The sequence below is a fragment of the Dasypus novemcinctus genome, chromosome 21 (genome assembly GCF_030445035.2).
Source record: "Dasypus novemcinctus isolate mDasNov1 chromosome 21, mDasNov1.1.hap2, whole genome shotgun sequence".
Classification (NCBI taxonomy): domain Eukaryota; kingdom Metazoa; phylum Chordata; class Mammalia; order Cingulata; family Dasypodidae; genus Dasypus; species Dasypus novemcinctus.
The window spans coordinates 14,879,888-14,893,553 of record NC_080693.1 but is presented as its reverse complement, the minus strand read 5'-3'; the positions used below and the strand labels follow the sequence as shown (position 1 = coordinate 14,893,553).

The 13,666-nt window shown below is 68.3% G+C and overlaps 1 protein-coding gene across 1 annotated transcript in view; it reads right to left on the bottom strand.

Moving 5' to 3' along the window:
• Nucleotides 1-470: 470 nt before the first annotated feature.
• The window catches only part of SLC5A10 (solute carrier family 5 member 10), a 63,187-nt gene continuing 49,991 nt past the window's right edge, over nucleotides 471-13,666 (bottom strand). Inside the window, exons 10-15 of the mRNA XM_058283366.1 lie at nucleotides 7,092-7,199; nucleotides 4,934-5,084; nucleotides 1,337-1,505; nucleotides 1,014-1,229; nucleotides 812-869; nucleotides 471-711 (exon numbers count right to left, since the gene is read on the bottom strand). Coding sequence (XP_058139349.1) covers nucleotides 605-711; nucleotides 812-869; nucleotides 1,014-1,229; nucleotides 1,337-1,505; nucleotides 4,934-5,084; nucleotides 7,092-7,199 — 809 coding nt within the window. The 3' untranslated portion in view covers nucleotides 471-604. The remainder of the gene's footprint in view (nucleotides 712-811; nucleotides 870-1,013; nucleotides 1,230-1,336; nucleotides 1,506-4,933; nucleotides 5,085-7,091; nucleotides 7,200-13,666) is intronic.

The following is a 13,666-nucleotide window of genomic DNA, read 5'->3' as shown; positions in this document are numbered from 1 at the left end:
CTCCTGCGCGTCCAGGCCCCGCTGCAGCCCCGAGCAGGGGCCGGGGGCCGCGGGGCTGGCGAGGGGGACACGGAGGCCGGAGCCTTCGGGGCACGTCTTGTAGGGGGCTCCCGGACGGAGGCTGCGGCCTCGCGGACCAGGGAAGGGGGGTCCCCGGGAACGGCGTTCGTTGGTGGCCACCTCCACCCGGAGCAGGCGCAGGCCGGGGGGAGCGCGGCGGCTGCGGCGGGGACGCCCGCATGCGCCCAGGCAGGCCGGGGGGCCCCAGTGGTGGGCACAGCTCAGCCCCGGCCCGCGCCCCGGCCCGCGCCCCGGCGTTCACGGGGACGCAGTAAAGCGCTGTGCGGCTGACCCCGGAGTCCACTTTTCTTTCTTTCCAACCACGACTCCTTTGAAACAGCCAATTCTTTTCCCCGTGACCCCCCCTTAATTTTTCGGGGCTCTGCTGGCTGGGCGGCTCCTGGGGCACCGACTTCTGAGTGGCCTGGTAGGGGGTCAGCCCCTGCCTCTGACCTCGGCGTCCGCGTTAGGAAAGAGGGGTGGCCCCGGGGGCTCCAGTCGCCCCAGCCTGGCCCCCCATTCCTGCCCGGGGGAGGGGGTCGTGTCAGGCGAAGTAGGCGTAGAAGAAGACGTTCACGCACACGAGGAGCACGGCGTTGACGCCGCACACGCGGGCCCAGAACGCGCGCCTCTGGGGTGCCTGGCCGCCACCTGGGGGGGCGAGAGGGGGACACGGCAGGTGAGGGGCCAGGCGGCGCCGCGCTGTCCCCGCTGTCCCCGGCGGGAGGGGCCGGCCCGGGGCCGGGCTCACCTGCTTTGCCCCCCAGGAGCGCGTCCCGAGACAGGGTCCACCAGGTGAGGTTCTCGATCTGCGGGGGCCGGGCAGGGCCGGGAGGGGTCAGCGAAGGCCCGACGGGCAGCGACGCCACGAGGCGCGGGGTTCGGGGCTCGAAATCTCGGGCCGGGAGAGTCGGGGGCCAAGAGGGGCTCGGGGTCAGAGGGGGGCGGCTCACCTGCAGGCCGCGGGGGGGCGGGCTCAGCAGGCTCCCGGCCACCACCACGGCCCCGCTGAGCACGAAGAGGGCCACCGCGAAGTGCAGGTAGTGGACGCCGCCGAGGACGGCGGGCGCGGGGGCCGGCCGGCCGCAGGGGGGCGGCGGGTGCAGGAGCTCGAGCGCCAGCCGCGCGGCGCCCACCGCCAGCCCCGCCATCAGGCCCCAGAAGGCGCCCTGCGGGGAGGGGCAGCGGGGGGGGACGGCCGTGAGCCATGCGGCGCCCCGCACCCCCGGGGGGAGGGCCGGGGCCCCCAGTCCCGCCCCGGCTCCCACCCCCTCACCTGCTCGTTGGCGCGACGCCAGAAGATGCCCAGGAGAAAGACGGCGGTCACCGGGGGCGCCAGGGAGCTGGTGACCGACTGCATGTAGAGGAAGAGCTGCCCGCCGCTGGAGCCCTGCAGGACGGGGATCCAGGCCACGCTCGCGCCGACCAGGGCCGCGACGACCAGCCTGCGGGCGGGCAGGGGTGGGCCGTGGGCACCCCGACACCCCCGCCCGCGCCCCGTGCCCCGCTAGGCATCGCCTCGTCCTCCAGGCCCCCCCAGGGCGGCCCTGCGTCTTCTGTTCCCTCCTCCACGCGGGATCGCCTTCCCCGGGGGGCTCCCGACGCCCCTGGCCCGTGGCAGGTGCTCGACGGCCACACCGGCCACCCGGGGCCCTGGCACAGCGTCGCCCCCGCCGGCCCCCACCCTGGAGGGGGACAGGCTCCCGGCAGCGCGGCCTCCCCTCTGAGAGGCGATGTCTGCAGCCACCGGAGGAACGTGCCCCCCTCATTCACTCTCAGCCCACCCTGCTCAGACGCCCACCCCCAGGGCAGGGCGCCCAGACTCGGCACGCGGAGTGGACCAGGGGAGCGCCAAATCTGGGGGGGCTCCCAGGAGGCGGCAGCCCTGAAGGCTGATGGGAACCAGCAAGGGGCGGGGCCGGGGGACCTGGGGGTCCCACCTGCTCCTGCACGCCGGCTCGGGTGGGGGTCCCTCTCCCCGAGGCCAGGGCCGTGGGCGGGCTGGGCACCCCCTGCCTGCCCGCCCTCCCTTCCTGCCCCGGCCCCGGGGGAGGGTGGAGGGTGGAGGGGCGGGCGCCGCCTTGATGGGCTAATGGCCCTTCCAGCGGGCGACGGGCGCTGCCCTCCTCGGAGGCGGGCGGCCCCGCCCTCCCCGGCTCTGCGTCCGGGCGCAGACTCAGCACCTCTCGCGGGCCGGGGGGCCCCGCTGCCCTCGGGGGCCGCCTCTTCCCGCGCCCCGCTCCTCGGCTTCCCGCTGACCTCTCACCCTCCGCCCTCGCCGACACCTCGGCGTTTCCTTCCGCCATCAGACCGGCTGGCTTGGGCTCCCGTCCCTGCGTGGGCCCTGCCTTCTGCCTGGGGTGCCCTGCTCCGGCTTGGGCACCGGCGAACTCCTCCTCGCCCTTCGAGGCCCGGCTCGGGTACCGCCTCCTCCAGGAAGCCTCTGAGCCCACCCCCCGCCTTCTCCCTGGGCTGCAGCCAAGGCCACAGGGGATCCCTTCAAAGGCAGAGGAGGGAGACCCTGAAGTTCTCTGGGTCTCCCGTGTTGCCCAGCTAGGTACAGGGTATCACGGAGGCCTTGGGCACTGTTTGTTGACTGAATAATAGAGAAGAGAAGGGAAATGAAGGAACAGAAGGAGAGGGCGTGGGGTGAGCAAAGACTGGGGACCCAGGCGTGAGTTCACCGCTGCCCCCAGGGCCTGCGACGGCCCCTCTGGCTCCCCTCCCCCTGCATGAGTCCCCGGGGGTCACCGGCACGTCCCCAACATCGCAGGATGGTTTCCTCCCCCGGCTGCAGGACGCTGCCCTGCTGCTCCCTCTCTGGATGTCCCACCCTACGTGGACGGAGGCTCCAGCCATGCTGTTCCACCCTGCCTGAGAGTCAGGCTCTCCCAGGGCCTCGGGGCTACTGTTTGAATGGCCAGGAGGAGGCTGAGAAGGCGGCTCAGTGGCTGGGGGGGGCTGGGGGGGAGGCGCTGTGCTTCAAGAGGGAGGGTGGCCAGCCCTGGGACCTCCTACTCTGAATCGGGGCCCAGAGAGGGCCAGCAACCTGCCTGGCATCACACAGCCCTGGGCCGTGCCCCACAGGGAGGCTTAAGGCCAGGCAGGAGGCGGGTCTTGACTTGGCGGGAGAGGTGGGGTGCACGGTGGCTGGGTGGGTGGGTGGGCACGGAGGGGAGGCCGTCCAGGGACTTGAGCTGCCCTGCCTCCGAGGAGGTCGGGTAGGAGAGGCAGGGGCAGGGGGTCGGCAGGCCGGGGTGCAGCGGGAGGGGCGGGTGCCGGGGCGCCCCCCCGGGCCCGTGCACTGAGGACAGTGCTCCTCTGGGGACACCGAGCCCAGCCGCGGGGGACAGAGGGGCCCAGAGAGGGCTCTGGGCAGAGGGGGGTGGGCTCTCCCGGTCCGACAGCAGCCGGGGGGGCAGGAGTCCACCTGACACTGGGCACGGAGTCACAGCCCAGAGGCCCCCTGCGTGGCAGGGGTGGAGGGGCCCTGTTTTGGAGAAGGCGGTGGCCCTGCGGTGGCGCCCGCCCGCCGCACGTTGTGCCCCGGCAGGCCCTCGCGCAGCGCCGGGCCGGCTGCCGGGGGCGCGGCTGGTGGACCCCGCCCCGAGGACGGCCTCCTGGGCCGCTGGCTGGGGGCGCAGCGAGGACCCAAGTACAGCCAGGGTGGACTCAGCAGAGGGCCAGACAGACAGATGTGCGCGCTCAGTGGCTCCGGCCCCCGCCGCCCGCTCCCGGGCTCCCCTCCGCAGGCCCCCTGGGTGCCCCCTGGCTGGACGTGGGCAGGACGGGCCCTCGGGGAGTGCCTGCCTCGGCAGGGGGCCTGGGGGTGCCACACGCGCGGTGGAGGAAACTCAAGAGCCCGGTGAAGGCGCTGGAGGGTGCTGCGCTTCCTGGCGGGGGCGGCGGAAAGGACTCCTGGGGGGGCGGCATGTGCAGAGCCCTGAGCCACAGGAGGTGGGGGGGCAGAGGCCCGAGGGGCAGCACGACCATGGCCAGTCCTGAGTGTGGTTCTGGGGCCCTGAGGATGCTTGGGACTGTGAGGGGCTCAGATCTGGAGGAGACAGAGACATCTCAGTGGGACGTGGGGGACAGCTAACCCTGGAAGAAGGAACCCGGCCTAGGTTAAGAGGCCCCAGAGATGATGAGGCCTGCGAAGGGGCGCAGGAGGGTGCTTTAGGAAGCGGGATGGACAGACCACTCTCTTCCGTAACTGGCCAACTCCTATGCATCCCTCAAAGCCCATCACTGGCTGGTCGTGTGGCTGGAAGCGCCCACCACCCAGTCCCTGTCTGCTGTCTGGTGAGGAGGCCGGCTCCTGGCCAAATCCTTGAGATGGCTTTTCAGTCTGACCGCAGGCCATTCTGAAGGCTTGACCCGACAGCCCTCGGGGGGGGACAGCTGCCGCCCCCACACAGACGCAGCACGTGGCCTGCGCACGGCAGCCTCTGAAGAGCTGTGCCGTCAAGGACCCGGGTTCCACCCGGCCGGCCAGGCCCCCCGGACCCGCCTCCCCACCCAGGGCCTTCCGCGGGCGCCTCTGCCGAGCGGCCTCCTCGGGGCGGGTGGGGCGGCAGGACTCTTGGACTTCCTCTCCGTGACCCAGGATGTGGGGACTTTCCGCGCCTCGTCCGGCCCCACTCCCACCCTGCGGAGCCACGAAACCGCCACGAAACCGCAGGAGCCTCTCCCGGGGCCTCCCTCGGCAGCGAGGTGCCCCCACGTCTCCCCGGGTGAGGGGAGCGGCCCGGGGGCGGCGGGCGCCTTTCCTCCCGCTGGGCTCGCGCTGGCGCCGCCGCGGCGCCGGCCTGACTGTCACTTTCGCCGCGGCCGAGGTGTCGTCGTGTGCTGCCCGCGGCGCCCGCGGCCCTACCGTCCCACCAGCAGCAGCTCCCGCTCGGCCGCGCGGGGCCGCAGCCGCCTCCAGATGTCCATGGTGAAGAGGGAGCTGCTGCTGTTGAAGATGGAGGTCAGGGAGGACACGAGCGCGGCCAGCATCGCGGCGATCATCAGTCCCCGCAGACCTGCGGCGGGGGGGGGGGGGGGGGGGCGGCGTGAGGCCGCACGGCTCTGTCGTCCGGGGCGGGGGACGGAGGCTGGGAGCGAGGAGGACCCAGACACGCAGGCCGGCGAGGACCTGGGACCCCCGTGCCCCTGCGCCCCGGGCCTGTCAGCCGTGACTGTCATGGCCGTGACGGTGGCCGCCGCCCGCTCGGCGCTAGAGGCCTGCGGGGGACGAGCGCCTCCACGCCCGTGGCCTCGTGGGGGGGCCAAGCCTTGGACGGGGAGGGCGGGGGGCTGCCGAGGGGCGCGGGGGGGGCGAACGGCTGGGACACGGCCCTCTGCCCGCAGGTCACGGCTGGTGGGCGGGCGCACCCCGCCCTGACCCCCGGCCCGGCCCTGGGATTTTCCACGCTTCCTGCGGGGCAGGCCCCGGCCTGCAGGCTGCATCCCCGCTCTCGTGACTCCCCGCGATTGGCTGAGCCCGAGGGAGGCTCCCACGGCGGGGGGGGCGAGGCCTGGCTGGGCAGAGCCTCCTGGGTGCTGTGGGAGGGGAAGGGGCCGGGTACTCTAATTCCAGCTCCGAGCTGTGGCGTCTTGCTTGGGCGCCTCCCTAGCCCCCCGGGGACTCCCCGCGGGGGGTCTGCCCTCACCCCCTGCGGTCCCATAAGCCCGGCAGGGACACCCTCCCCTGGGGCGCTGCCGTTTGCCGCCTGGCTGGGGCGGCAGCCCGGGCTCGGCATCTGAGGCGCTGTGTGATCGCCAGGCACTCCATCGCCCTCTCTGTTCACTCAGGCCGGCGGAGTTGAAGGGCCACAGGAAAGGGAGTTAAATCACGGTTCCCCCCAAACCTTTCTCTCCCCTGCTCTTGCTCGGAGAAGGTAGATTATGTCAGCACTTATCGCCCCCCACTTCCCGGGCAGGGGCCTCAAGTCCCTGGGAGGGCTGTGTGTGTGGCAGCCCACCAGGGGAGAGCGCTGGGGCAGGCGGGGACAGAAGGTGGGGCCAAGCTCTCGGCGCCCTGTCACTGTCCCCGCTTTACCGACAGAGCCACCAGGCTCCCAGCGGGGAGGTCACGAGCCCCAAGTACCGCCGCCAGCGAGTGGCAGAGCCGGGACCCCACCCCAGGTCCAGCCCTCCTGTCCCCCTGGGCCTCGGCTCAGCAGAGGGGAGGGAGGAGCGTGTGGAGGGCCCGGGGGCCCCCACCGTGCCTGGGGTCCAGGAGAGGGGAGGGCTGGGGATTCCCTCGGGTACAAAGGGCTTCCGAGAGCGCCTTCCTCTTTTTGCTCGGGGTGGGGCCTTTGGTAACCTTTGTCTTGTGTTTCTGCTTGCACACCTCCTGTGATGGGGAACTCACCACCTCGCATCAGCCTGGCAGGGCTGGTGCTGCCCCGAGAAACGTGGAAAAGGCCAAGGTCTGCCCCCTCGTCCCACCCGCTGGCCCTGCAGTGTCTCGGGGCAGGGGCTGTGGGCTCACACCTGGAGATCTGGGGGGGGGGGGCGGTCAGTGCAAGGGGTTGGGGGGGGACTTGAGCTCCCACTCCCTGTAGAGCGAGCGGTGGGCTTTGGGGCCATGCAGACTTGCGTTTGCGTCTTAAGTCACTCCGCAGCCTCGGCCACGTCACTTTATGGCTCTATGCCTCAGTTTCCCCATCTGAAAGATGGTGCCAGCGGCTCCACCTTGCAGCCTGCCACGAGCAGCGGTCTGCGGAAGAGCCTGGCCCCCGGGCCGGCGGGTAGGAAAGGCCGGTGACTCTTCTAGAGCTGGGGCGTCCCTCGACTGCCCTGGGCCTCAGGCCCCACCCCCACCCTGGAAACGGGGAGCACGGAACAGCCTCGGGGCTCTGGAGGGGAGCCCCTGGCGCCACGTGCTGCCGTGGGGTGGGTGCTCCCCGAGTGTTTTCCGGCTTTATGCTTTCCCTCTCCCCCCAGGGGCATGCCACCTCGGGGTGCCGGGGGCCCTCCAGGCCTGGCGGTCCCCACAGCGCCCCCCCCCCCCCGCCCCGAGGCCCGCCCCCGCGCCGCCTCACCCGTGGGCATCAGCTCCAGGACCAGCTTGGGGTAGGCGATGTTGGAGCAGCCGATCTCGGCGCCGCAGGCCCGCAGGCACTCGGCGGGCACCACGCAGCCCACGTCGTCTGCGGGGGAGGGCGTGCTCAGGGCCCGCACCCGGGGGGCGCCCTGCCCTGCGCCAGCCCCTCCCGGACCAGCTGCCGCTTGGCTCCTGGGCGCCTCCCCCCGCCCCCCGCCGGGCCGCCCCCGCCCCCGCCCCCCGCCCCCCTCCACCCTAAGCCCCTGTCCTGTCCCCAAGGGCCCACGGCCCGGCCGGTGGGGGCGGCCTTTCTGCAGCGGGCGGCCCCCTCCTGTAAGAAGTCCACCCCTCCGCCGGAGCTTGTCTTCCTTTTCCTCCTCCAGCCCCAGCCATTCTCCCCAAAGGGGGAAACTGAGGCTCGCGGGGACGGGCTGGGGCCCCATTTGCCTTCCCCGGGGGCATGTTTTCACCCAGCAGGGTGGGGGGTGGATGTCCTCGCTCCCGCTGCCCAGGGCTCGGGGTCAAAGCCACCATGCCCCTTCTGCCTCCCCGAGCCCCTCCCAGACCCCCCAGCCAGGACGTGAAGGCGGCTCGGGGCTCGGCTGTGGGCCTCCCTGGTGTTTCATGGCCTTGACACTGCGTCCAGCATCAGGTCACGTCCCTCCAGCCGCCCGACAGAATCACCCACGCTGCTCTCGCCGCCCGCAAGGCCCTCTGGCACCCACCCCCTGCCACGGCCTCCCTGCTCGCCCTTCTCCGGCAGCCCAGAGGCCTTCCTGCCCCAGGGCCTTTGCATGTGCTGTCCGTGGCCGTGGCACTCTTTCCTCGGACCGTCCCAGGGCTGCGGGGTCTTTCGTGTTATTTGGGTCTCTTCTCAGAAGTCCCTTCCTTGTTCTGAAAATAGACCCGCACCGCACCCCTTTTCTGAGTCCCTTCTCGTTCCCCGGAACGGTCGGCCTGCTCACTCACGGCCGCCTCTTTCCTCCAGGCAGGGGGACAGCTGCCCTGCTCAGGGCTGCGTCCCCTGTGGCTGGAGCAGCGCACACTGCAGGAAGGAATTACTGAATCTCCTGGATCTTAGTTCCAGCTGAACCCCAAGTCCAGGCCTCCCCGGCGAGCGGCTGGGGTGGGCCTGGGGCAGCAGCCTCCAGCGGTGTCCACAGGCCGCGCTGCCGCAGCCCCCACTGCAGCGTGACTCGGGCCCTGGCGCTTGCGAAGGGTTTTGCTCCTCCCCAAGTGTGACGACGGATCCACGGCCCAGAGGAGCCAGGGGTCCAGTCTTTGCTCAGCTTCTCCAGGTAAACTGAGGCAGGGGATAGCCTGCAGCCTCCGTGCATGTTCTCCTCCCGCCAGAACTGCTGGCACCTGGAGCCTGCAGGCTCAGCGCCCGGGGAGCGCAGACCCCAGCCCTGCAGCCTCCCCGCCCCGCCTTCCCTCTGCCCCCTGCCGGCTCCCCCCACGGCCCCGTCCCCCTTTCTGCAGACCAGCCTTCCCGGCTGAGAGTTTCCAGCCGCACGGGTTCGCTCACGCCCCTTGCTTCTCGAGCACCTCCTTCCCGCACACCCCCGACCCCCCACTCCTGGAGCCCCTGGCTTCCTGGGGGGAGAACAAAAGACAAAAACACCTTCCCGTGGCACCCAAGGCCCTGGACAGCCGGCCCAGCCCGGCTCGCATCCGGGCCCCCGGGCTCCAGCCGCTCTGACCTGCTCGCGTTTCCTCCAACCACGCCCTGCCCTCCGCAGAGCCGTCCCAGCTCCTGCCGTGCCATCCCGTTTAGCGCCCGCCTCCGCCCTCGTTGATGGCAGGGCTTGGCCTCTGAGGGCCCCGGGGCCCCCACACCTCCAGACAGAGCCCCTGCCTTCCTAGGGAAGGCGGCCAGGATTGAATCAGCGCTGTTTGTTTACATATTTCACCTCCTGCACCAGAGCGGGAGCTCCCCAGGGGCAGGCACCTGTGCTTGAATCATCCTGAATCCCTGGTATCGCCCAGCCCAGGGCTGGGCCCCGGAGACACTGGGGAACGTTTGCTGAATGAATAAGTGAGTGAATGGTGGGAAGGAGGCAGGGGAGGAGAAAGGAGAGGGAGGAAGACTCCAGGAGAGAGCCATGAAGGAGTTCAGGTACAGTTCGATCCAGCTGCTCTGCTCTACCACCTCTGCCCCCCACCCCCCACCCCCACTTCTGCAGATGGAGGAACTCAGGGCCCGGGAGGGCCTATCTTGCCTAGGTCACACATTGAGGCCCGGGACAGAGCCCGGGGCAGGACTCGGAGGCCACCGAGGCCCTCCTGACAGGCACGGAGCCTGGACGGGCCGGTGCTGGCTCTGGGAGGACCCAGCCCTTCTGGGAGGGACAGGTGAGGAGTCACAGCCACATAATGGCCCAGGAAGCCCGAGTCAGGAGATTCCTCCCGTTTATTCAGCCCATTGCAGGCTCCTGGCACTGGGCACCGCCTCCCGGCCCTGCCAGCTCGTGTTCATGCTGAACAAGAAGAAATAGCACCTGTGCTTCAGACAGCAGCCGCCATTCAGGCCAAGTCCCCGAGTGTGCCAGCTCAGCGCGAGCAGCCAAGGGCCAGCGAGGGCTGGGGAACCGGGCGTCCGTGGGAGCAGGCCCGGACCCCACCCCCAGCCAGCCAGGGCCCACCCCAGAACCCTGGAGGCGCCCCGCCCTGGCTCCCGTGCCCTCAGCCCCAATCCAGGCCAGCCCTGCGCTGGGTACCTGCGCCGGCTCACCTTTCCACCCGCACCTGCCTGCCAGCCAGCTGAAGGGATTCTCAGACCCCCCGTCGCAGCCCCGCTGGGGCTCTCCATCCCCTGGGAGGGACTGGGAAGGCTCTGGCCACGCCGCTTGAGGCCCTCTGCCCCCTTGACCAGCCCCAGCCCTGCCACTTCCGCCTGTACCTCTGGGCCTTTGCCTGCTGTTCCCTCTCATGGCACACCCTTCCCGCCTTCAAACCCAGAGGCGCAGTGCTCGTGGATGTCCGAGCTGCCAGGCCACAGCAATGAGAACCCTGACTTGTGTCTGCCCCGCCTCCCCTGGCAGATGGGACTGGGGGGGTCTCAGGGAGGAGGCGGCCCCAGAGGTGCCTGGTGTGTGCCAGCGCGTGGCAGCCTGTCGGCGCTGGTTTGGCTGACCGAATGACCCTCTCTCCCAAGAGGGCCGCTGGACATGCCACGCCACGGGGTGACTGGGCCTGGCCTAGTGCCACTGTCAGGAGCACAACACAGCAGACCTGAGTTCGAGTCCAGCTCAAACTCAGCCGTGTGATCCTGGGTGATTATTTAAGCTCTCTGAGCTTGGTTCTTCCTCTGTCAAAACTCTTCTGGGGGGAGCAGATGTAGCTCAGTGGTTGAGTGCCTGCTTCCCAAGTAGGAGGTCCTGGGTTTGAGCCCTGGTACGTCCAAAAAAAAAAAAGAAGAAGGAAAAAAAGGAGAAAAACCAACTCTCATTGAGGAGTGGCTGTAGCTCCGTGGTTGAGCACCTGCTTACAACGTGTGAGGTCCTGGGTTCAATCCCCAGTACCTCCAAAAACAAAACAAAAACCCTTCTTGGGACATCTGTAGGCAAAAAAGAAAAGAAAAAAGAGAAAACCTGAATCTTGACCAAAATCTCACACCTTATACAAAAATTAACTCAAAATGGATCATAGACTTCGATGAAAACATACAACTCTCAAACTTTTAGGAAAAAAACAAAATCTTTGGATGTGAGAGTAGGCAAAGAGTTCTTAGAATTGACTCCCGAGGTGGGATCATTAAAAAAAATTTCATAAATAGGACCTCGTCAAAATTAAAAACTTTTTTGCTCTGCACAAGACCCTGTGAAAAGCGGTAAAAGACAAAATACCCAAAAAACTGCAGCCCACGGGCCTGACTAAGCCCTCCTACCTAGGAAAAGAACTCTCAGAACGCAACATTAGGGTATGTGAAAACCTCTGCTATTTTTTAATGTAACATTTTGTGTGATCTATGTATCTTTTCAAAAAAAGACATAAAAAATTTGCTGAAAAAGAAAGAAAAGAAACTCGGGGGAAAAAAGAGCAACATTAAAAAAAATCCAATTAGAAAATGGGTAAAAGACATGAACAGACATTTCACCAAAGGGGAGAGACAGATGGCAAATAAACACATGAAAAGATGTGCAGCATCTTTAGCCATAAAGAAGATGCAAATTAAAACCACACAGAGATGTCCCTCCACACCTATCAAAACAGCTAAAACAAAAAAATAAACACCCAGCGCTGGTGAGGATGCAGAGAAACTGGATCACTCGAGCATTGCCGGGGGAATGTAAAGTGACACAGCCACTCTAAAATCCATCTTGGCAGTTTCTTTAACAAAACAAAGCACGCAATGTAATAGCAGCTGACCCAGCACTCACACTTTTGGGCGTATGCTCCAGAGAAGTGAAAGCTCTTGTTCACACAAAAAACCTGTCCTGAACCTTCACGGCAGCTTTATTTGTAACAGCCCTGAACTGGAAAGAACCCAAATGTCCTTCAGCCGGCGAATGGTTAAACAAACTGCGGTCCACCCACACCGTGGAACACTATGCAGCCCTGAAAAGGAACCGACTAATAACAGACGCGGCAACCTGGATGAATCTCTAGAGAATTATGCTGCAGGGGGTGTAAAAAGCCAATTCCCCAAGTTTCCATACTTAGGAGTCCATTTATAAAACATTCTTGAAATAACAAAATTACAGAGAAGGAGAGCAAATGAGTGGTTGCTGGGGGAGAGGCAGGGGGATGGCTATGAAGTGGCCGCATGCAGGGGATTCTTGTGGTGATGGAAGAATGTTGTGTCTGGGTTGTGATGGTAATTACACAACTCTACACATGCGATAAAATGGCATCAAACTCTACAAACATGCAGGCAGCTGAGTGCACGGAAAGCGGGTGGGTCTGAGTAAGCGCTGTGGGGCGTGCCAAGGCCAATTTCCAGGCTGTGGAGTTGCACCCCACATGTGACCAGTGGGGGAGCTGGGTGGAGGGGCCAGGTCCCCTCTGCTCATTTTCGGGCAGCTTCCCGGGGATCTGTCCTTCCTGACCGGTTACTGCCGGGTGCTGCGACAGAGAGCACCCCCCCCCCCGGGGGCCCGCGTGGGAGCCGTGTGGCAGGGGTGTGGGACCCAGGGGTGCTGGAGCAGGAGGGAGCACAGGCGGGAGAAGCCTGGGCAGGGGTGGCTGGGAGGGGCCCACTGCAGCTCACCCCTGGGGGGGGGCGGTGCTTGGCAGGCAGCAGGCTTGGAGGTGCCAGCCAGCCTCCCGGGGTGCCAGCCAGCCTCCCGGGGCACCGCCGACCCGGCCTGGGACAGGCACAGAGCAGGGTCCTCGGCCCCCTCCTGCCCTGTCCACAGGCCTGAGCCCCGTTGGGCGCAGGGCACCGGGCTGGGTGGGGGCGCAGGGCCGGCTCCCCCGGCGCCTGGCAGGCTGGCTGTGGCGGGGGACGAGCCCGGTGGCCAGGTTTAATGGGCTTTGCGTCCCCACCCTGGCAGCCTGCCTTCAGATGTGGCCCCCATAACCACGGTCCCCAAGCCCCGGGGACGCGAGGTGAGCGCCCGGCCTCACCCAGCCCCTGCCGAGTCGGGGTGGGGCTGGGCCAGCCGGTCGGCGCCTCGGCGGAGGGCTCGGGCCTCAGAACCGGTGCCTGCTGGGGCCACACGTCCCCACCCGGCCCTGCCAAGGCCCCCCCGGGGTGAGCCAGACCTGGCCTCACCCTTGCCTGGGGGACCCCCGGCCCGGCGCCCCAACCCCACTTCCGCAACCAGACGGATGGGCTGGACACAGCCCCCCCCACGGCCGTCGCCTCCCACCCGCAGGGCGGGGGATGCGCCCGGGTCACCAGCAGGCCCTGGGGGCAGAGGGCGCCGTCGGTTGGCTGTGCGACCTCGGCACGCACACTGTCCCTCTCTGAGTCACAGGTTCCCAGGACTCCTGGCCTCTGACCCCCGAGCACCTGAGGGTGAGGACGCCGGCCGGCGGGCGCCGCGCGTTGGAACGAGCGCCTCGCCCGCGGCCCGAGCGCGCACGTCGGGGGGCGGGGGTGACTCAGCTTCCGGCCCCGCCCCCGGGGCGCACGTGACCGCAGGTGGCGCGGGCGGGGCGGCCTCAGGTCGGCGCCCGCCCCCGCCCCTTCCCCCCCCCCACCCCGCCGCCGCGTCCCGCGCACCTCCCGGGTTCCCGCACGGCGTCGGCGCCTGCTCCCGCCGGTAAGCGACCCCGGCCCGCGCCCCCCGGGGCCCCCGACTCCTCCCCGGGCTCCGGACCCCCTCCGGGAAGCCCCCTCGGATCTCCGATCGCCTCGGCCCCCCTGGGGGTTTCAGGGACCCTGCCCGGAAGGCGCCCGGCGGGGGAGCACGTGCAGGGCGAGCCTCCCGCCGCCGCGCTCCGGGGGGCTCTTGGGGACACCCGGGGAGGCCCGCGCCTGCCCGTACTTTCCCGCTGGAAGTGGCCTGAGACTTCGGGCAGCTCCGGAAAGCCCCCGGGACGGGGGTCCCCCCTGGCTCCCCGGGCCCGTTCCCACGCGCCCGCCTCGACCCCCTGGCGCCCCCCCCCGCCCCTCCCCATCCC